Source organism: Rattus norvegicus, chromosome 19 (assembly GCF_021556685.1).
Source record: "Rattus norvegicus strain SHRSP/BbbUtx chromosome 19, alternate assembly SHRSP_T2T, whole genome shotgun sequence".
Taxonomy (NCBI): Eukaryota; Metazoa; Chordata; class Mammalia; order Rodentia; family Muridae; genus Rattus; species Rattus norvegicus.
Window position 1 is genome coordinate 18,951,914 of NC_141552.1, and position 18,882 is coordinate 18,970,795.

The following is an 18,882-nucleotide window of genomic DNA, read 5'->3' on the forward strand; positions in this document are numbered from 1 at the left end:
TAGATTAAATCAAGATGATACAACGTGAATCTATTGGGCTATTCAACCATACATCTTCCTCACAACCCCACCTATCTGAGTTCATTGCTTGGCAGAATTCATGCCCCACCATCCTAGATATTTCTTGATTCATTGCTGCCAAGGGCCAGGTTTCCTGAGTTTTGTTTTTTATAGAATTGGGTGTAGTCAATCATAGTTGCCCTCTGTAAGAAATGACAAATATCTATAATAACTGACCACACTGGACTTGTGTATACAAGTTCAGTAGTGGAAAATTCAGCATAACTGAGGAATGGGAAATCACCACTGTGTCCTGGCCTTTCTCTGCCCATATCACAGCTCACAGGCGGCTGGGGCAAACCTTGAGTTCCTCTGTAGAAACAGAATGATGTTGAATGGACACTGAGCAGGCAGAGCAACACAGCTGAGTCAACTCAATTCCAGCAACAAATGCATTATTTGTTTCCCATCTTAACAGCTCCTTTTGAGGACTTGTCCCCACACCTAGCTTAAACACAGCAATTTTCATACATGCCTGCCTGCTATTTCATATTGTTGCTGTAATACGCCTCCACATCATAGATTTCAAAAAAGAACGAAAATAAACCTGACAGTGAGAAGGGTGATGCTTGTCAACATCTAGTGTGTTGGGGGCCCAGGTATGGTCACAAATAACCAGGACACAGGGGATGCAGAGCAAAGGCAGATGCAACTGCATGCAGCTGCAAGCTTATTAACCCTTATATAGTCATGAGTATGCATTACCTCACTTTCCCTTTTGGCAAGATATAATAAGATCGTTATTCCCATGATACCAGGAACAACTGAGGCAAGACTAGGCAAAGAAGTGAGACTAAGCAAAGGCTTCTCCTTAAAATATCTGTATAGCAAATCACCCCTCTTCCTAGTATCACAATATGCTTGTCATAACCCAGAGAGCATGAGAGCTGCTTCCACAAAAATAGGACATAGTACAACATAGTGTAAGGTAAAGTGAGAAAAACATTTCCTTCTCAAGGGCGGCATTCCAGCCCCTGCTTGCATCTCTCAGCCGTCTTTCCTTGATCCTGTCTGGGAAGTGTAACTCAATGACTCCACAATTTCTTTCTCTGTTCTTTTGTTTTAAAAGTAACACTGTCTATAACACAGCTAAATGTCCTTGAAGGGGTTTAATCATGCAAAAAGAAAGCAATACAATATATAATATAGGCAAACTTTAATGAGTGTATCTATTTTCTTAGGGGTATTTTTTAGATATCTTCCCATATCTGGATTTAACTTTGGTAATTGTTATCTGTCTAGAAAATCAACAATATCAAATAAATATTTCAGTTTTCTGGCGTAAAGTCCTCGGGAGTAAGAACTAATGATTTTGGAATTTGCTCGGTGTCTGTTGTTATGTTCCTCATTCCATTTCTGATTTTTAATTCATGTATTGTCTCTCTTGTGCATTGGTAGTTTGAGGAAGGGGTTGTCTCTCTTGTGGATGTTCTCAAAAAAAAAAAAAGAGGAAGAAAAGACAGCTCTTGCTTTCCTTGACTTTGTATTTTTCTCTTTGTTTCTAAAGGCTTGATTTCAACCCTGAGTTTATGCCCTTCATAAGATCCTGCCAGACTCTCTATGGGATGAGGCTTTGCCTCACCTTGGTAACAGCAGCATGGAATAAATGAAGCTTCTGCGGATCTCTGTTGTGGTGTTGCACATCACAATCTCACCGAAAACCATGCATAGCCTGGTTTTAGGCTCTGTTATAGCCGCCAACTATTTCAGTGTTCCCTGCAAGGTGCCATGGAACGGTAGTAACATAATTCTGCATGCACATCGACAGGTTTCTCCACGGTCTTCTGGGTCATTTGATAATAATTTATAGTGAGTTCATGGATGAACACACACACACACACACACACACACACACACACACACTTTACTGACATGGTGCATATTCTTTGCACACCAAAAATAAAGTGAGCGTTACTGAAAATGCACCAATAATGGAATCGAAGGAGGGAGCTGTGGGGAAGCTGGGGCTTAGAGTTACTTAAAAGACTGGATGCAGATTCTCCTTCTATTGGAGGAGAAACTTGATAGACAATGTGGTTCTTTATTTTCTTTCTCTAGAGCACACAGGACTAGGGTGGCAGCTAGGGCTTTGAGCATGTTTGGCAGGTACTGTAGCACTGAATTAAATCCTAGGGCTGGAACCCTATTAATCATCGACAACAATTACAGGGCAGGCTGGATGATGACACTCAGCTGACAATGCGCACATCTCAGGACAGTCACTGGACAATGGCTGACACACTTGTCTGAAGACTGGAAATGTTTCTCGATCTTGGAGAGGAAAGAAGGACCCTCCAACTACACTGTCCTCTAAGGAAGTTTATTCAGGTGAGGGATGACAGGGACTGTTTTGTCTCATGTCACACATGTCAGTAGAAAATATCCTAGGTATTGGATGGCGCTGTTAGCATTAACAGAACAAAGCCCATAGTGTTGGGAAGGATAATAAATTATGAGTAGGATGGAAAACCCCAAGCCTCTTCCAGTTTCTAGGCGAGCAAAAAAAAAAAAAAAAAAAAAAAATACCACGAAATGCAGCATTAATGTGATAGTTTGGTTAAATCTAGTTACTAGTTTCTATTGTGATACCTATTGTCAGTGCCTGCGCCAACAGTGTGTGAATATCCGGTGTAGGTTTGTGGGGTTGAAAGAAAACACGTACACGGGTCACCCCTTTTTAGCGAGTGCCACCAAGGCTTTACTGAGATCTCCTTATATACCAGAGGCAAAAGCCGTGGAAAAACAACAAGGCAGGTGAAAATCCCCAACCAAGAAAATAGGACAAGTCTGTGTGTTGAAAGTTCCAGCCCAATCAGGGGCATAAACAGCTTCTTAAAAACAAGAAGCAGGAAAGTTCAGTGGGGAGGAAGGGTGCCATGGAAAATCCCAGCCCCAAATCAGGGGCTAAGAGCAGCTGGCAAAGGTGTAAACAATTTCTTGCTATAGCAGGCTGAAAGGCTCAGCGAGGGGGGAGGGAAACACCAAGGTAGGGCCCAACAGGAGCCTTCACTGGTGGCTCTAATGTTTCACTTTCCTCTGCCAACTGGCCTCCACACTGTTTCTAGCACCATAATGATTTCAAGTCTTCCTCCTAAGGAATTTTGTGGCAACCATTGAATGCTAAGCACAAGGCTTCATGGGTGTTCCCCTAACACACACCCATGTTGCAATCTTCCATGCAGGCTATTTCTTGATATGATTTCAAGCACCTGTACATAATAAGACAGGAGAACATTTTGACTGCATATTCAAACTGGTATTATTTCTCAGGAATTTTTAATGGCTAATATTGGTGAAGGAGGATAATTTGAGTTAGGATGAGACATTTTTGGGCAGGATTTGGAAGGAAACATTCATTTAGATGCATAGGAATTACTAAGGTTTTTATAATCAACCCTTGAGGAAAATTTGGCTTCGGAAGCAGGAGGTGCTCAGTGGCTCTGCTCCGGGAAAGTCTCCTGGAAAGGACACCTCAGCTTATGCTCAGTACAGGGAGAACATTAGCAGGGAGGAAAAGTCTGTTCCCCATGACATCAGCTGTCCCTTCTTGGACATTCTATTGTCTCCTAGAGAGTTCTTGGCGTCCTCTGCTATGTCACCAATGTTGTAGTGACAACCAGTGCCCTAGATTGTCTCAGTCCGAGTCTGGCAGATACATCCTAAGACATGTTTTCCAGTCTTAGAAGTGTTTTGGGAGGGGGGATGTCGATTGTGGAGAGACTAGGGTGAAGGAGTCTGACCTTTCGTCTCAAAGAAATGTTGGACATAGAAAGTGGTTCTGGGGAATGTGGAGTAAGTTCTGGGCAGTGTCTTTTGAGCATCTGTGGAGGCGGGGGGAGGGATGGTTGGGGTCCTGCAAGCTTAAGCTGACCTTTCTAGCAATTGGCCATAACAACTGGAGCATCTGCAAAGGAATTGAATTTCCATGAATATCACAATTCCTGAAAGTCATGGATTTCAGAACATTAATTTTCCCATCCCCAAAGAAAGGATATGGTAAGGCCAATGCTACTATTCTGTGAACTTCTGGCCTTTATTTTAAAGTGGATTGGTGGCTTGTTTTTTGTTTGTTTATTTATTTATTTAGTGGGTAATATTATTTATTGCCAAAGTCAAACATCTGGGTTACATCCTGGGACCCACATGACAGAAGGAGAGAAATGGCTCCTGAAAGTTGTTTGGTCATGTGCTGCACACACACACACACACACACACACACAGACACACACACACACACACTCACACACACACACTCACACACACACAGACACTCACACTCATACACACACAAACTTTTACGCAATAGTAATTTTTCTTAGAGTCTGATATAATTGGTTCTAATACAAAGACAGCCTGAGTGTAGTTACTATATAATTAAATAGTACTCATGCTCTCAGGCAAAGAGTTTAAAGTTTATAGGTACCTAATAAACTCGCATTGGGACATATAAAGAACATTTAAATGTTCAGCAGAAATACAAAGAACAACTAATTTAATTTGTTAAAAGTGAAAGCTTATACAATTCTGAAGGTTTTTATGCTGTTTTTATTATACATGTAATTATGAAAAGAAAACATACATACTTGATCAATGAAATGAGGAAGATTGATTTAATGAACAGAAAAATGGATGGTACTTCAAAATTTCCATGATTACATATTAACTATTTAATTCCCTCCACAATAGCAAGAAACGGACATTATTATTTATGCGACATTACAGATACATAAACCGAGAAAATATTGTTTGGCCTGATTTTCTGAGTTTTTTAAAGGTTTAGTTAATTGACAGAGCTGTGCTTTAAAATTAGGGTCCATATTCTTCTGTTTTAAATGTGTGACACTTTTCTCTTTTTTTCTCCATCTTTATTAAATGGGTATTTCTTATTTACATTTCAATTGTTATTACCTTTCTGGGTTTCCAGGCAAACATCCCCCTAACCCCCCCTCCCCTTCTCTATTGGTGTTCCCTCCCCATCCTCCTCCCATTACCGTCCTCCCCCCAACAATCCCTTTCACTGGGGGTTCACTCTTGGCAAGACCAAGGGCTTCCCTTTTATTTCTAGTGGGTGCTGCTCTCCCTGCTCCGTGGGAAGTGGATGGGGGGAAGGCCCGGGCCTGAGGTGAGTTGGAACTGGGGTAGAAAGGCATAGGGCCTCCTAGGTGAGAATGCCAAACCACCACTGCTGCTGCAGCCACCATGGAGAAGCCCTTGTTCCTGCTGCAGGGAGGAGAGTCTGGTGGCCACAAGATGGCTGAAGGGGAGCTGAGAGTGGACAGTTTCATCACCCGCCTGCTGGAGGTATGAGGATATCGTCCGGGAAAATTTGTGCAGATGACTGAAGCAGAAGTCCGAGTGCTGTGTATCACGTCTCGTGAAATCTTTCTTAGCCAGCCAACAGCTGTGAACACAGGTTTCTTTTGGAGAGCAGGCCTGTGCAGGCCCAGAACCTAGGTGGGACAGTTCAAGCTACCCTTTTTCCATGGCCAATCTCAGATCATATTCAGAAAGTATTTCTTGGGCTAAAGAGATGGCTTAGTGGTTAAGAGCACTGACAGCTCTTCCAGAGGTCCTGACTTCAAATCCCAGCAACCACATGGTGGCTCACAACCATCTGTAATGAGATCTGATGCCCTCGTCTGGTGTGTCTGAAGACAGTCACGGTGTACTTGTATATAATAAATGAATAAATAAATCTTTAAAAAAAAAGAGTATTTCTTCCAGGTTTTGGATTTCCAATTTATGGAATTGAACTAACTTAGTGATGGTGGAAGTGACACAGAGAGTTAAAGTACAGAAGGAATAATCCAGAATGTCCACCAACAGTTGCTGTCACACCAGGGCTTTTAAAAGCTCAGCTGCTAGAGAAGCAATTTAGTCTTTGGTTATTCTCAAGCTTAGGTCTTCTAGTCATTATAAGCTGACCATGACACAAAAAGAGTCATCTATATCAAAATAGAGAATAGTAAATAGATTCACACCACACTATCACATTACTACTGTATTTGAGGTTCTCATTTAATATCTAAGAACCCGGAAGAGGCCTGGGTCTTGCTACACATACTTATAATTTATGTCCCCACTGTCAGCTGAGATTCTTCATGCAGCCTGGGGTCAAGGAGGTCATCCCACAAAGCACAAAACACCCATCTCAGATAAACATGTATGGTTTATTGAATCCAAAACATCCATGAATTTCAGGACACAATTAAATGTTGAAACCTAAGGATAATAGATAGAGAAGAGAATTAAGATTTCTAGTTCATAGATCCAGTAAACATCTTCAACAAATCATAGCAGCAAACTTTCATAAGGTAAAGAAAGAAAAGGCCATAAAGGTACAACAAGCCTACAGAACATCAAACTAATTGTACCAGAAAAATTCCTCCATTCACATAATAATTAAAACGCTAAAAGCACAGATCAAGAAAGAACATTAAAAGGGGTAAGGTATAAATATCTAGTAACAAATAAATTCAGACGTATCTGAATTACAACAGACTTCTCAACAGAGATTCTAAAAGTCAGAAAATCTTGGGCAGATGTAATGCAGACACAGGCCCCTATATCCAGCATAATCCTCCATCACCATAAAAGGAAGAACCAGGATATTTCATGAGAAAACCAAATTTAAACAATTCTTTTCTGTAAGAAAGCACAACAGAGGCTAATAGGAGGAAAACTCCAAGACAATGAACTAAACTATAACCAAGAAAAACCAAGACATTAATCTTCTCTCAATAATTTATAAAAAGATAAGCACACAAACATAATTTCACCTATAACCAGAAAAAGAAGAGAAAGCAGCAATCGTTGGATTTAATATCTGACCAGATCTTCTTTCCCTAATCCCAAAGCTCCCAGGGGCCAAACTGCCAGCCAAAGTGTATGCAAGGATGCTCTATGGTTCAAGGTGAGGCCTATTGCCCCACCAAATGCAGATCCTAGAGGTGTGAGGTGGGGATGGATATGTGTGGGTGCAGGAGCACTGTCACATAGGCAAAGCTGAGCAGAAACGGGATGTAAGGTTTGATGAGGGGAGTGTGGAAAGCAGGACAACAGTTGAAACGTAAATAAATAAAATAACCGATTAATAAAAAATAGCGAAAAATAAAATTTCAAGTAAAAAGGTAAATGAAAATTAAACCAAACCAACCAACCAAACAAACAAAAACCCCTGTAGTGTATTGGCCTAATGCTGCTTGTATTTTAATGCTAATTTGTTGAACTCAACACTGGTTAACCCTGAAAAACTGACCCTGCTCCCAGTTAACTGTGATTATAAAGAAGCCAACAGCCAACAGCTGCACAGCAGAGAGATGGGGGAGGGGAGCTTTGAGGGCTTTGCTAGAGAGGATCATGAGGAGGGAAGAAGGAGGAAGAAGCTGCCAGAGAATAAAGGAAGAACATGTGTGATGGAGAGGAGAGTGGAAGAGGACAGCAGCCATGGTTAACGGAGAGGAGCGCCTGGTCCTGAGGGCTGTCCAAGGGGAACAAAGAGCAGCCAAGATGCTACACAGTCAGTAAGAGCAGCTCTCAGGCGAGCAGAGATCAGCAGAGACCCCAGACCAACAAGCTACGCAAGCATAACTCCATCCAAACTCCCTCTCAATATCCCGTGTCCTCCATGGGCCTGGCCTCAGCTTGTGTCCTGCGTCAGCACATGTGTCTGTCTCAGCTGACATCACTCTGTCCATCAGCACGAGTCCAAGGAAACAGTGAGAAACTACACAGCCCACCAGAAGGGTTTTTGCTGTGGTTCTATGAAGTCCCAACAAATGCAGCTCAACTACAGAATGCAAGGCAGACCAATGCATGTGTGTCCTTAGTGCAGAACCCTTCATCACGTGTCCCTTCACATGCGTGCTTTAGCAGAACATCCTTTTACCTGTGTCTGCTTCAGTGAAACGTTCCTTCACACATCTGCCTTAGCCTTTCACCTGTGTCCACTTCAGAGAACCACTCCTTCAGGTCTAGAATTTCTCTAGATTAGCAAACCGCATACAGAACATTCAGAACAAAACAAGGTGTGTGGTCAGCATGTCCTTGAGCCAAGTCCCTTCTCCTCGTCAGTGACAGCAGGCGTGTTACAGCAACAATATGAAATGGCTGGCAGGCATGGAACAAAATGGCAAAGGTATTCTGGGGGATGTCACACCGTACCAGCCAGCAGCTCAACTGAATTTTTAAGTTTTGATGGTACAAGTGAATATACTTGACCTTCAAACGCTGAGAGAGCCCATCATAATATGAACTATATAATCTGGGCCAAGACCGCCTCTAGGGCAAAGGCCCTCAGCCTGGGGGTCGTGACCCACACAGGGTCTCCTATCAAATAGTTTACACTACAATAAAGATTCATTACAGTAGCAAATTTACAGTTGTGAAGTAGCGACAAAATAATTTGTAGTTGGGGTCACCACAGCTTGAGGAACTGTTCTAAAGGGTTGAGGCCATAGGAAGGTTGAGAAACACTGCTCTAGGAATTTATGTTTTCTTTCTCTTTCATATTTTTCAGACAGAATCTCAAACTGTAGCTGAGATTGGCTTGGCTTGGAACACGTGTGTAGTTCATGCTGGCATCAGACTTATGGCAATTCTCCTGCTTCAGCCTCCTACTCAGGAGCCTACCAGGGTGAGATCACAACCACGTAATGGGATTGCTGTTCTTGGTTGTCAACTTGAGTGTACCTGGAATTAACTAATGCCAAATGGCTTGACGCCCTGTGAGGGGGATCTCTCTCTCTCTCTCTCTCTCTCTCTCTCTCTCTCTCTCTCTCTCTCTCTCTCTCCCCCCCCCCTCTCTCTCTCTCCTTCCTTCTTTCTGTTTTCCTCTCTTCAACCCCCTCCTCTTGGTCCTCCTCCTCTTCTTTGTTTTTTTTGAGACAGGGTTTCCCTGTGTAGCTCTGGCTGTCCTAGAATTCATATTGTAGACCAGGCTGGCCTTGAACTCAGAGATCCACCTGCCTCTACCTCCTGGATGCTGAGGCTAAAGGCATTAGCACCATTGGATTTTTTTTTTCTTAATTAAATTTTCTGAAGCAAGAAGACCTACTTGTAATCCAAATCTTGGAGATCAGAAGATAAATCTTTAATTCAGATCTTTTGAGATGGAAAGGCCCACCTCTAATCTGGACCACACCTTCTTTTTTCTTTTTATTTTTTTTTCATCTTTATTAACTTGAGTATTTCTTATTTACATTTCGATTGTTATTCCCCTTCCCGATTTCCAGGCCAACATCCCTCAACCCTTTCCCCTCCCCTTCTATTTGGGTGATCCCCTCCTCATCCTTCCCCGATAAGCGCCCTCCCCCCAACAATCATGATCACTGGGGGTTCAGTCTTGGCAGGACCAAGGGTTTCCCTTTCCGCTGGTGTTCTTACTAGGCTATTCATTGCTATGTATGCAGTTGGAGTCCACCGTCAGTCCATGTATACTCTTTGGGTAGTGGCTTAGTCCCTGGAAGCTCTGGTTGGTTGGAATTGTTGTTCATATGGGGTCTTAACCCCCTTCAAGCTCTTCCAGTCCTTTCTCTGATTACTTCAACGGGGGCTCCGTTCTCAGTTCAGTGGTTTAATGATGGCATTCGGCTACGTATTTGCTGTATTCTGGCTGTGTCTCTCAGGAGAGATCTACATCCAGTTCCTGTCGGCTTGCACTTCTTTGCTTCATCCATCTTACCTAATATCTGTATAGGTATGGGCCACATGTGGGGCAGGCTCTGAATGGGTGTTCCTTCTGCCTCTGTTCTAAACTTTGCCTCCCTATTCCCTGCCAAGGGTATTCTTGTTCCCCTTTTAAAGAAGGAGTGAAGCATCTGCATTTTGGTCATCCTTCTTGATTTTCATGTGTTCTGTGCATCTAGGGTAATTCGAGCATTTGGGCTAATATCCACTTATCAATGAGTGCATACCATGTGTGTTTTCCTGTGATTGGGTTACCTCACACAGGATGATATTTTCTAGTTCCATCCATTTGCCTATGAATTTCATAAAGTCATTGTTTTTGATAGCTGATTAATATACATTGTGTAGACGTACCACATTTTCTGTATCCATTCCTCTCTTTAAGGGCATCTGGGTTCTTTCCAGCTTCTGGCTATTATAAATAAGGCTGCTATGAACATAGTGGAGCATGTGTCTTTGTTATATGTTGGGGCATCTTTTGGGTATATGCCCAAGAGAGGTATAGCTGGATCCTCAGGTAGTTCAATGTCCAATTTTCTGAGGAATCTCCAGACTGATTTCCAGAATGGTTGTACCAGTCTGCAATCCCACCAACAATGGAGGAGTGTTCCTCTTTCTCTACATCCTCTCCAGCATTTGCTGTCACCTGAGTTTTTGATCTTAGCCATTCTGACTGGTGTGAGGTGAAATCTAAGGGTTGTTTTGATTTGCATTTCCCTTGTGACTAAAGATGTTGAGCATTTCTTTTGGTGTTTCTCAGCCATTCGGCATTCCTCAGCTGTGAATTCTTTGTTTAGCTCTGAGCCCCATTTTTTAAATAGGGTTATTTGTCTCCCTGCGGTCTAACTTCTTGAGTTCTGTGTATATTTTGGATATAAGCCCTCTATCTGTTGTAGGATTGATAAAGACCTTTACCCAATCCGTTGGTTGTTGTTTAGACCACACCTTCTGCTGGCAGCTCATATCAAGGACATGGAAGAAGGAAGTTTGCTTTATTAATTTGCCTACTTCTTCAGGATTCCTGCATGTACTGAAGAGCAGCTGAAATATCCAGCCTTATGGACAAAACCGTTGGGGTCCAGGAGTTGCCCCATAAACCACACAAACTCTGACCTCACTTAGAGAGGGATGGTTTTTTGAATGCCCACCCTAAGACTGATCATCAGAGACGTAGCTGAGAATTTGTCAGGCTAGGACCCTGGACATTTTTCTATGTCAGTTTATAAAGCCTAAAACTGTGAGCTCATAGGCAGGTGCTGGAAGGGCTGTCTGTTTGTCAGCCCTGACTCAAGCCATTTTAGACAACAAAGGTTCATACTGACTTTTTATCTGTTTAAAGATTTATTTATTTATATATAAGTACACTGTAGCTGTCTGCAGACACACCAGAAGAGGGCATCAGGTCTCATTACAGATGGTTGTGAGCCACCACGTGGTTGCTGGGATTTGAACTCAGGACCTCTGGAAGAGCAGTCAGTGCTCTTAACCATGGAGCCATCTCTGCAGCCCTCATATTGACCTTTAATTTTTTGGTCCTACATGAAGCTTATAATTATGAAATTTAAGATTAAGAAACCTGACAACATAAAGTATTTCCTTCCAGTATTTCGGGAATGGGTGGGTGGGGGAGCACCCTCGAGGAGGCTGGGGAAGGGGGTGGAATGCAGGGTTATTGTAGGGGAAACTGGAAAGGGGTTAACATTTGAAATCCAAATAAACAAAATAACCGATAAAAAAAAAACATACACAAGTTATGTGATCATTCCTGACCCTGCTGTGTTAAATTATTTTCAGACAACAATGATATGTGACATATTACAGCAAGAATATGAAGTATCTAGCCGGCATGGAACAAAATGGCTACAGCTATGCTAGGGGGATTGGCTTCAACAGGGGTAACTACTGCGTTTTAGACCTTCCATTCCTTGTTGAATTAGCTGTACCACAGCCTATAAGCCATTCTAATAAATTTTCTTTCTCTATATACAGAATCATTCTAGGAGGGATGATTGGTTATGCATTGTTAAATGCAATGCTGATCACGAAACCCCATCACTTCCACAGCAATATGCAAGTGTATGTAAGTTACTGAACAATTGAACAGAAATTAAAATTTACTGCATTTATTGCGTGTGTCAGCAGGCATAGGGAACACCTGGCTGCTTACATCTCTTGGTCTCTATAGAGTAGAGGGAGAACTGAAACCCACTGAGGAGGTCTCTTAAGCGAAGACCAAACTCCTTGCAGTGACACTGGATTCCAGGCTTGTTGTCCTCTTTAGGCCTCACTGTGGTCTATGTACACTCTATGCATTCTCCGCATGCAGGTTCACATGGACTGAATTCAGAAAGGTGGGGTTGGCAGAAAGATGCATGGTTAAATAGCCCACCAGGTTCACATTGTATCAGCTTGATTTAATCTAAGGACAAAGAAGTGGAGTTTCTCTGATGGCTTTCTTCTAAACCCTTGAAAGGATCACTGGGGTTTGACCTCAGTACTTCATACTTCTTGCTGGGTCAGCAACACTCAGGGAAGCTTGAGATTGCCATAGGCACAGTATTATGCTGGATATACTGAGTAGATGATACTAAGATGTTCAGATGGTCATACCCATTTGCATGAGTTCTTAATGTGCACCTAAGGAAAGAGAGATCAAGGTCTTCAGAATAGGAAGATCATTTCCAGTTCTTTTCTACAATTCCAGTCTGAAAGACTGGTAGGGAGAGAATGGTAGATAATCAAGAATTCATAGATGATGCTTTGAAGGAAGTGTGGGTTTCTGTGCTGGTTTTAGACAGAGTCTCAAGTATCCCATGTTGCCCTCTTCCTAGCTGGCCAGGTTCACTTTGAGCTCAGATAAACCTGCTTCTACTTTCCAGTAGACAGTCTTACAAGAGGGGCCTCCAGGGACTGTGAGGACAGCATTAGCCTTTGACAGTTGAGGTGTGCAACCCACAACTATAGTTTTAGCCACTTTGTTCCATGTCTACCAGCTATTTCAGATTGTTGCTGTCTATGGCTGACAATCACGGACACAGAAAAATAACCTGATAGAGAGCAAGGACATGGTGATCACATCCTTTCCTGTTCTGTATGTTCTGGATGAGGCTTGTTAAAATTCCAATATTGCAGAAAGCTTTATATAGGACCCATCACCTTAAGCATCACTGTGCACTGTTCTATCTAAAATGGCCTAATCAGAACTGACCACCAGATCAAACTTCCTGCAATCCTCATATGAGAAGCTTGAGCTTTTTGTTTTGACTCTTTTCTTTCTTTCTTATTTTTTGCTGTATAGGTTGAGAGGAAGATATTTGGGGCCATGGATCTGCCCCCAAAATCTGGGGTATGGATCTGATCAATCAGTGTTAGTGTGTGCACTCAATACAGTATCCATTTTTTACTGTGACAGATGCTTTTGTGTTTGTGGGGAAGCCCATGACCCAGAGCACAAGTGCTGGGTCCTTGCTCTATCCACGTAGTGATATGTATAGCCTCGTCCTACACCTTTATCTGCACCCCCTATATCTCTTGACTATTTTATTTTTCTGATAGAAGCTCAGCTTCTGATAGAAGGCCTGTCAGCAGTGCTCCTTTGGTGACATTGGCGCAGAGATGAGAACCCCACAAGCAGCATGAGGTTCCCTTCATTGGTGGGTCCAATATTGCACTTTCGTCTGCCAACAGGTCTCCACACTATTCCTAGCACCATAAAGACTTCAACTCTTTCAACTAAGGAATTTTCTGGCAATTGTCAATTGCTAAGCACATGACTTCATGAGTGTTCCCCTAACACACACCCATGTTGTAACCTACCATGCAGACTATTTCTTGATGTGATATAAAGCACCCGTACAGAATGAGACAAGAGAACTTTTGACTGCATATTCAATCTGGTGTGAAATCTCAGGAAGGTTTAATGGCTAACATTGGTGAATGAGGACAATTTGAGTTAGGATGAGACATTTTGGGGCAAGATATGGAAGGAACCATTCATTTAGATGCATAAGAATTACTAAGGTTTTTATAATCAAGCCTTGAGGAAAATTTGGCTTTGGAAGCAGGAGATGCTCAGTGACTCTGCCCCAGGAAAGTCTCCTGGAAAGGGCACCTCTGCTTATGCTCATTACAGGGAATACATTAGCAGGGAGGCAAAGTCTGCTCTCCATGACATCTGCTGTCCCTTCTTGGACATTCTATTGTCTCCTAGAGAGTTCTGGCATCCTCTTTGATGTCACCAGTGTTGTAGTGACAACCAGTGCCCTAGTTTCTCTCAGTCTGAGTCTGGCGGTTACAAGCTAAGACATGTTTTCCCGTCTTCGCAAGCATTTTGGGAGGGGGAACGTCGATTCTGGAGAGACTAAAGTGAAGGAGTCTAGCCTTTCGTCTCAAAGTAATGATGGACAAAGACAGCACTTCTGGGGAATGTTGAGTAAGTTCTGGGTAGTGTATTTTGAGCTTCCTGCCAGGGGGGCTGCAGGCTTAAGCTGACCTTTCTAGCAATGGGCCACAACAACTGGAGCATCTGAAAAGAAATTGAATTTCCATGAATATCACAATTCCTGAAAGTCAGGATTTCAGAACTTTAGTTTCCCCATCCCCACTGGGAGGATATGGTAAGGCCAATGCTATTATTCTGTGAACTTCTGGTCTTTACTTTTACAGTGCATTTGTTATGTTACATTGTATAATAACACCATCAGGAGTCATGGAGGGTCCACCTTTTCTGAGTTTAGACAGGGCAGCAATGTACTTCACTATCATTGCTTCTTTAAATTCAGTGGATATCTGACAGTAGGAACAGGGGGAGAATTGTGCTCCAGGCAATAACCTTATGTTCTTCGACCTCCTCTGATTTCTTCTAACTGGCAGGGTCATCGTTAGCTTTATATATTAGAGGTTGTGTGTTACAAACATGTTTCTAAAATACCAAAAGTATTTGGAACATGTGGACCAAGATTCATCCTGTAACCTATTGGAACTTCTCGGGCATTTGGTATTTCAAATAGGGGAACTGATAAGTCTGTTGAACATGTCCTCCATGGAAATGTGTTTTTAATCCAAAGTTGTTGGCCTAGAGTATCAGGGTAGGACATCTGAGTGTCTCCAATCACTCAAGTCTTGTGGATGGTGAATTTATCATCTGAGTTCGAACCCACAGGGGTGAGGGTCCTGAAACCAAGCTGTACCCTGTTCAGCTGATGATAATCCTGGAGAAGCCATCTCCGTGGTCCATGTAAGCACCTGATGTCCGGAATAGGGAACACCTGGATGCTTACATCTCTTGGTCTCTATAGAGTAGTGGGAGAACTGAGATCCACTGAGGAGGCCTCTTAAGCATAGACCAATCGCCTAGCAGTGACACTGGGTTCCAGGCTTGTTCTCCTGTTTAGGCCTAACTGTGGTCTATGTACACTCTATGCATTCTCCCCATGCAGGTTCACTTGTGTTCTTCTACCTACAGACGCTGGGAGAGAAACATCATCCCCTGGCACTGAACTAAGCGAGAATCAGGCCAAGAAGGAAAAGGAGAAGCTGATTAAAGAGCTGCAGCTCATTACCGAGGAGAGAAATGACCTGAGAGATCGCCTGAGGTTTCTGACAGAGAGATCCATGAAGAACAGGTATGAATCGCTCCAAATGGTCTTGTTTCATTCCTGGGTCTGCAAGGTCACCTTCTTCTTATCCCATTAAGGTTTTGGGTTCTAGAAAGCTGTGCCTCCCTAACCACCCTGTGCTAAACCTCACCTCCCATATAGAGGAGATTCAGAACCTTGACCCTTCCTGAGGAGCAAGATAGAAAATGGACTCATCTGCTTAATTTATTGAAAAGCAGATCTTGTGGTCTGAATGAAGAATTCGGGGATAAAGTCAGGGAGAGTGAGTGTCTAGTGTGCATTTGCAAAGCCCTTGACAGATGGTGGCTTTGCAAGATTGTAATTGCAGTGAGTTTATGGTGAGTCTCTGTACTTGCTAGGCAGGGGACTGAGTGCTGGAAGAACCAGGCAGCAGCCCGAGGGGCCTGTTCCCAAACTGTTCATCTCAATGCTTGACTAGAAGGTCTCAGGCTCAGGCCTGTTTGTTATTGTCTGTGTGTCTTGCACTCTGAGACAGCAATGGTGCATGCATTTCTCCTGGTTCTCACAGTACTCTCTGTTTCCATATTTGTTTTTCTCTTTCTCTGATTCTGTTAACTTTTCTCTTTTTTTTGTGGGTGTGTCTCAGTCTGTGAGTCTGTGTGTGCATACATCCAAATGCATATGCACAACTTTTATATGTTTATATTTCCCTCCACACATGGAATATAGGGGTCTATGTCTTGGCCTGAGTATTTACCTGTAACACTTTCATGGTCATGTGAATGCTTTGTTCTGGGAGCCCCACTGTCAACAGTACAGTTCTTTGCCTATGTGGCCACGTTTGTCTGTATATTTGTATTCCTTGTGCAGATTATAATTTTGTGTTGATATATGGTCTGTTATCAAAACAGGAGAAAAGTAATCACCGGTTTCTGGGTGTGTTGGGTGGGGGAGCATGGAGAGGTGTGGCCGAGGCTCTTGATAGCTTAACTGGCTTGACTGCAGATTTCCTCTTGATTGAACAAAGGGAGCCAGGGAAGCCTCCATCTGGATGCCGAGATTCTGGTGTCCTGGACGCAGAAAAACACGTTTCTGAAGCTGAAGAAGATCCAATATGTAGAATTCAGAAGGTGTCCTTCCAGGACTGGTGTAGTACAGGACCCACCCTGAGCTCATATATTCCTAAATGCTGATGTTCATTGTATTCTATCATTTGGGGCCAGGCCACACTTCAGGCCAAATCCATATTATGAAGACCTGGAGAGAATGGAGGAGGCGGTCATGTCAATTCTGCACAACTTAGAGATGGAGAACACTGAGATCCATGAGAACAGCCATAAGCTGAAGAAGGAGATTACCTTCTCTAGGTAAGTCCTGGTCAGAAAGCCTATCACCTGTGGAATGGCCATTTCTGACTTTCTTTGTTCTGGATTGGACGGTCTTCAGCTCTGGTTCTATCTCTTGTGCTGTTTACACATCAGTGTGCCAGGGTCATTAGGACTCAGTTTTCAGTTCCACAAAAGACTGTTCCTCATCCCAGGATTGTCTAGGCATCTGCAGAACGCTCTAGATAGAACAGCACTGATTGAAGTCAGCAGGTTATTAGGCTGACCTGGACCTATGGTGTCATACCAGGTTTTACAAAACTCAGTGTGTGGACCACATGGTTAGCATGACCTTCTCTTGGTTCTACTGACCTCCTTTGAGGGTGTTTGCCCACTACTAATTGATGTTGCCCCCATGCATTGGGCTTTCATGGATAGTTGTAGATCCATGTTCTTTTTGAGAGATGTGGACACTAATTGGTGCTCGGGCCAAACAAACAATTTATTCTTCCCGGAATTTACTCTTTGTGGTTTGTGCAGCAGCCTTATATGTATCGAAATGAATTCTGTTAAGTCTTCATGGGTATCTGGGTCCTGGTGGAGTTAGTGGCACTCGGGAGTGGGAATGGGAGAAAGGGGCAGCATGATCTTACTATGCAGACTGTATTTCCAGAAACCTGCTCAGCCAGCTCCTGATGGAGAACACATGTATGAAGAAGTTGGTCCCACTGAAGCAGGAGAGCAAGGAGGTACATCTTGATTGTGCACTGAACCAGAAAAATTTGGTTGACTTCAACAAGAAAGATAAAGACCAGCAACGTCCAGACCCAGCATCATCTGGTAGGGTTGAGCAGCTGTGTTAGCTTAAAAATATCTGATAAAGTTTGCCAATTTGATACATCTTTGCTCTCTCCTACCACCTTTCTAATTTACACTCACAACCAGCCAACCACCTCATGTAATGGAATTGTTCATTGCTCTGCCTATGCACAAGTATTCTGGGAAGCCAACCACTTTTCAGAAACTGAATTATTTTGCAAGTATATTTGTCTGCTCTTTTTGAAGCTGCAGTATAGAAATGGTGACAGATTAATAACATACCTCATTATTGCATATCCACGTGATAGATTGGATGCTCTGTAGAGTTTTGAACAAGTTCTTGGTTCTTTGACAAATGACACTCTGTGGTCATGTGACTTCTTGTGTGGGAAGCACCTTTGCGGGATAAGAACAAAGTGCAAATGTCAAATTAGAACTTGTCATTGGTTTTAACCTTGGTGACATATGGACATCTACTTTCTTCCTGCAACCCAATGAGGTTCCTTCCATTGCCCTGTTCTTGGTTTGCACTGGTATAAGTCTGGGTCCCATATTGGCAGCCCACATTACTTTGAGGCTCTCTGGAGATTTTGCCCTGCCCACAGAGTTAGCAACAATGATATCAGTTAAAAGGTCCATGTTGACTGTCCAATAGAACTGAGATGGTAGAAGGCAGCCTTCCGACAGCTGCCTTGCATTTCACCACCAAATCAGTGTCTGAAAAACTGCCTTCCTCTCCCAGGTCTCAGAAAGTACAAGAGAGCTGGAATTGGACACACACCAGTAAGAGAGCTTCCTGAGGAATAAGTTGCTTTCTCAGGAGTCCCTGATGACAAACATCCTGAATGGTAACAAATTTTTTGGATGAGTATTCTTCCTCAGAGTTAATTTGTCATTGCTTAGAGACCCTAAATTTATATAACACTAAGCCAGCCAAACTGATTGAGGTCTTACTTTCTTCTCAGAAAACAGCACTTGAGAGACAACTTGGGGGACCGCCCTTCATTATGTGTGCAAGAGGAGAAACAGCAATACATCTGTGCTTCCAAATGTTCGTTAAGATTGTGGTGTTTAGAAATATTTTTGTTATGATTTTAATTGAAATTTTCTTTTTGTTGTTTCATATTTATATGTTCTTGTTACTGTTTTTATCTTTTCAAATATTTTTAAATATTTTAATTTATTTGTTTTAATCCTGTTTTGTTGTAAAAATGAATTCCTTATGAATAAAAATTGAATTCTATCTCTTGACTCTTAAGACCATCATTCTTATTCAAGGGTTCTGTCCCCTCCTGTGGACTTAGAACTGACAGGTGGAGATGGATCTCTGCATGTTCCATGGATCCTGGGCTAATAAGTGAATTCAAAGTCACCAAGGGGTACCCAGTGTGACAGTGTCTTTTGTGTGGAAA

The 18,882-nt window shown here is 42.7% G+C and overlaps 2 protein-coding genes across 3 annotated transcripts in view; one reads left to right on the forward strand and one right to left on the reverse strand.

Annotated features, from left to right (window-relative positions):
- LOC147998985 (disks large homolog 5-like) overlaps window positions 1–18,882 on the reverse strand; it is a 57,385-nt gene that overhangs the window by 20,908 nt on the left and 17,595 nt on the right. For both annotated transcript variants that reach the window (XM_087596039.1, XM_087596040.1), the window contains one exon: window positions 17,753–17,866. The gene's annotated coding sequence lies outside the window, so the exon portion shown is untranslated. The remainder of the gene's footprint in view (window positions 1–17,752; window positions 17,867–18,882) is intronic.
- LOC147998986 (disks large homolog 5-like) lies at window positions 5,260–18,721 on the forward strand. The gene is made up of 7 exons (XM_087595391.1): window positions 5,260–5,361; window positions 14,074–14,179; window positions 15,104–15,371; window positions 16,550–16,693; window positions 17,325–17,491; window positions 18,213–18,318; window positions 18,436–18,721. Exons 1-6 carry the CDS (start codon window positions 5,260–5,262, stop codon window positions 18,275–18,277), a joined length of 852 nt encoding a protein of 283 aa, XP_087451517.1. The 3' UTR covers window positions 18,278–18,318; window positions 18,436–18,721.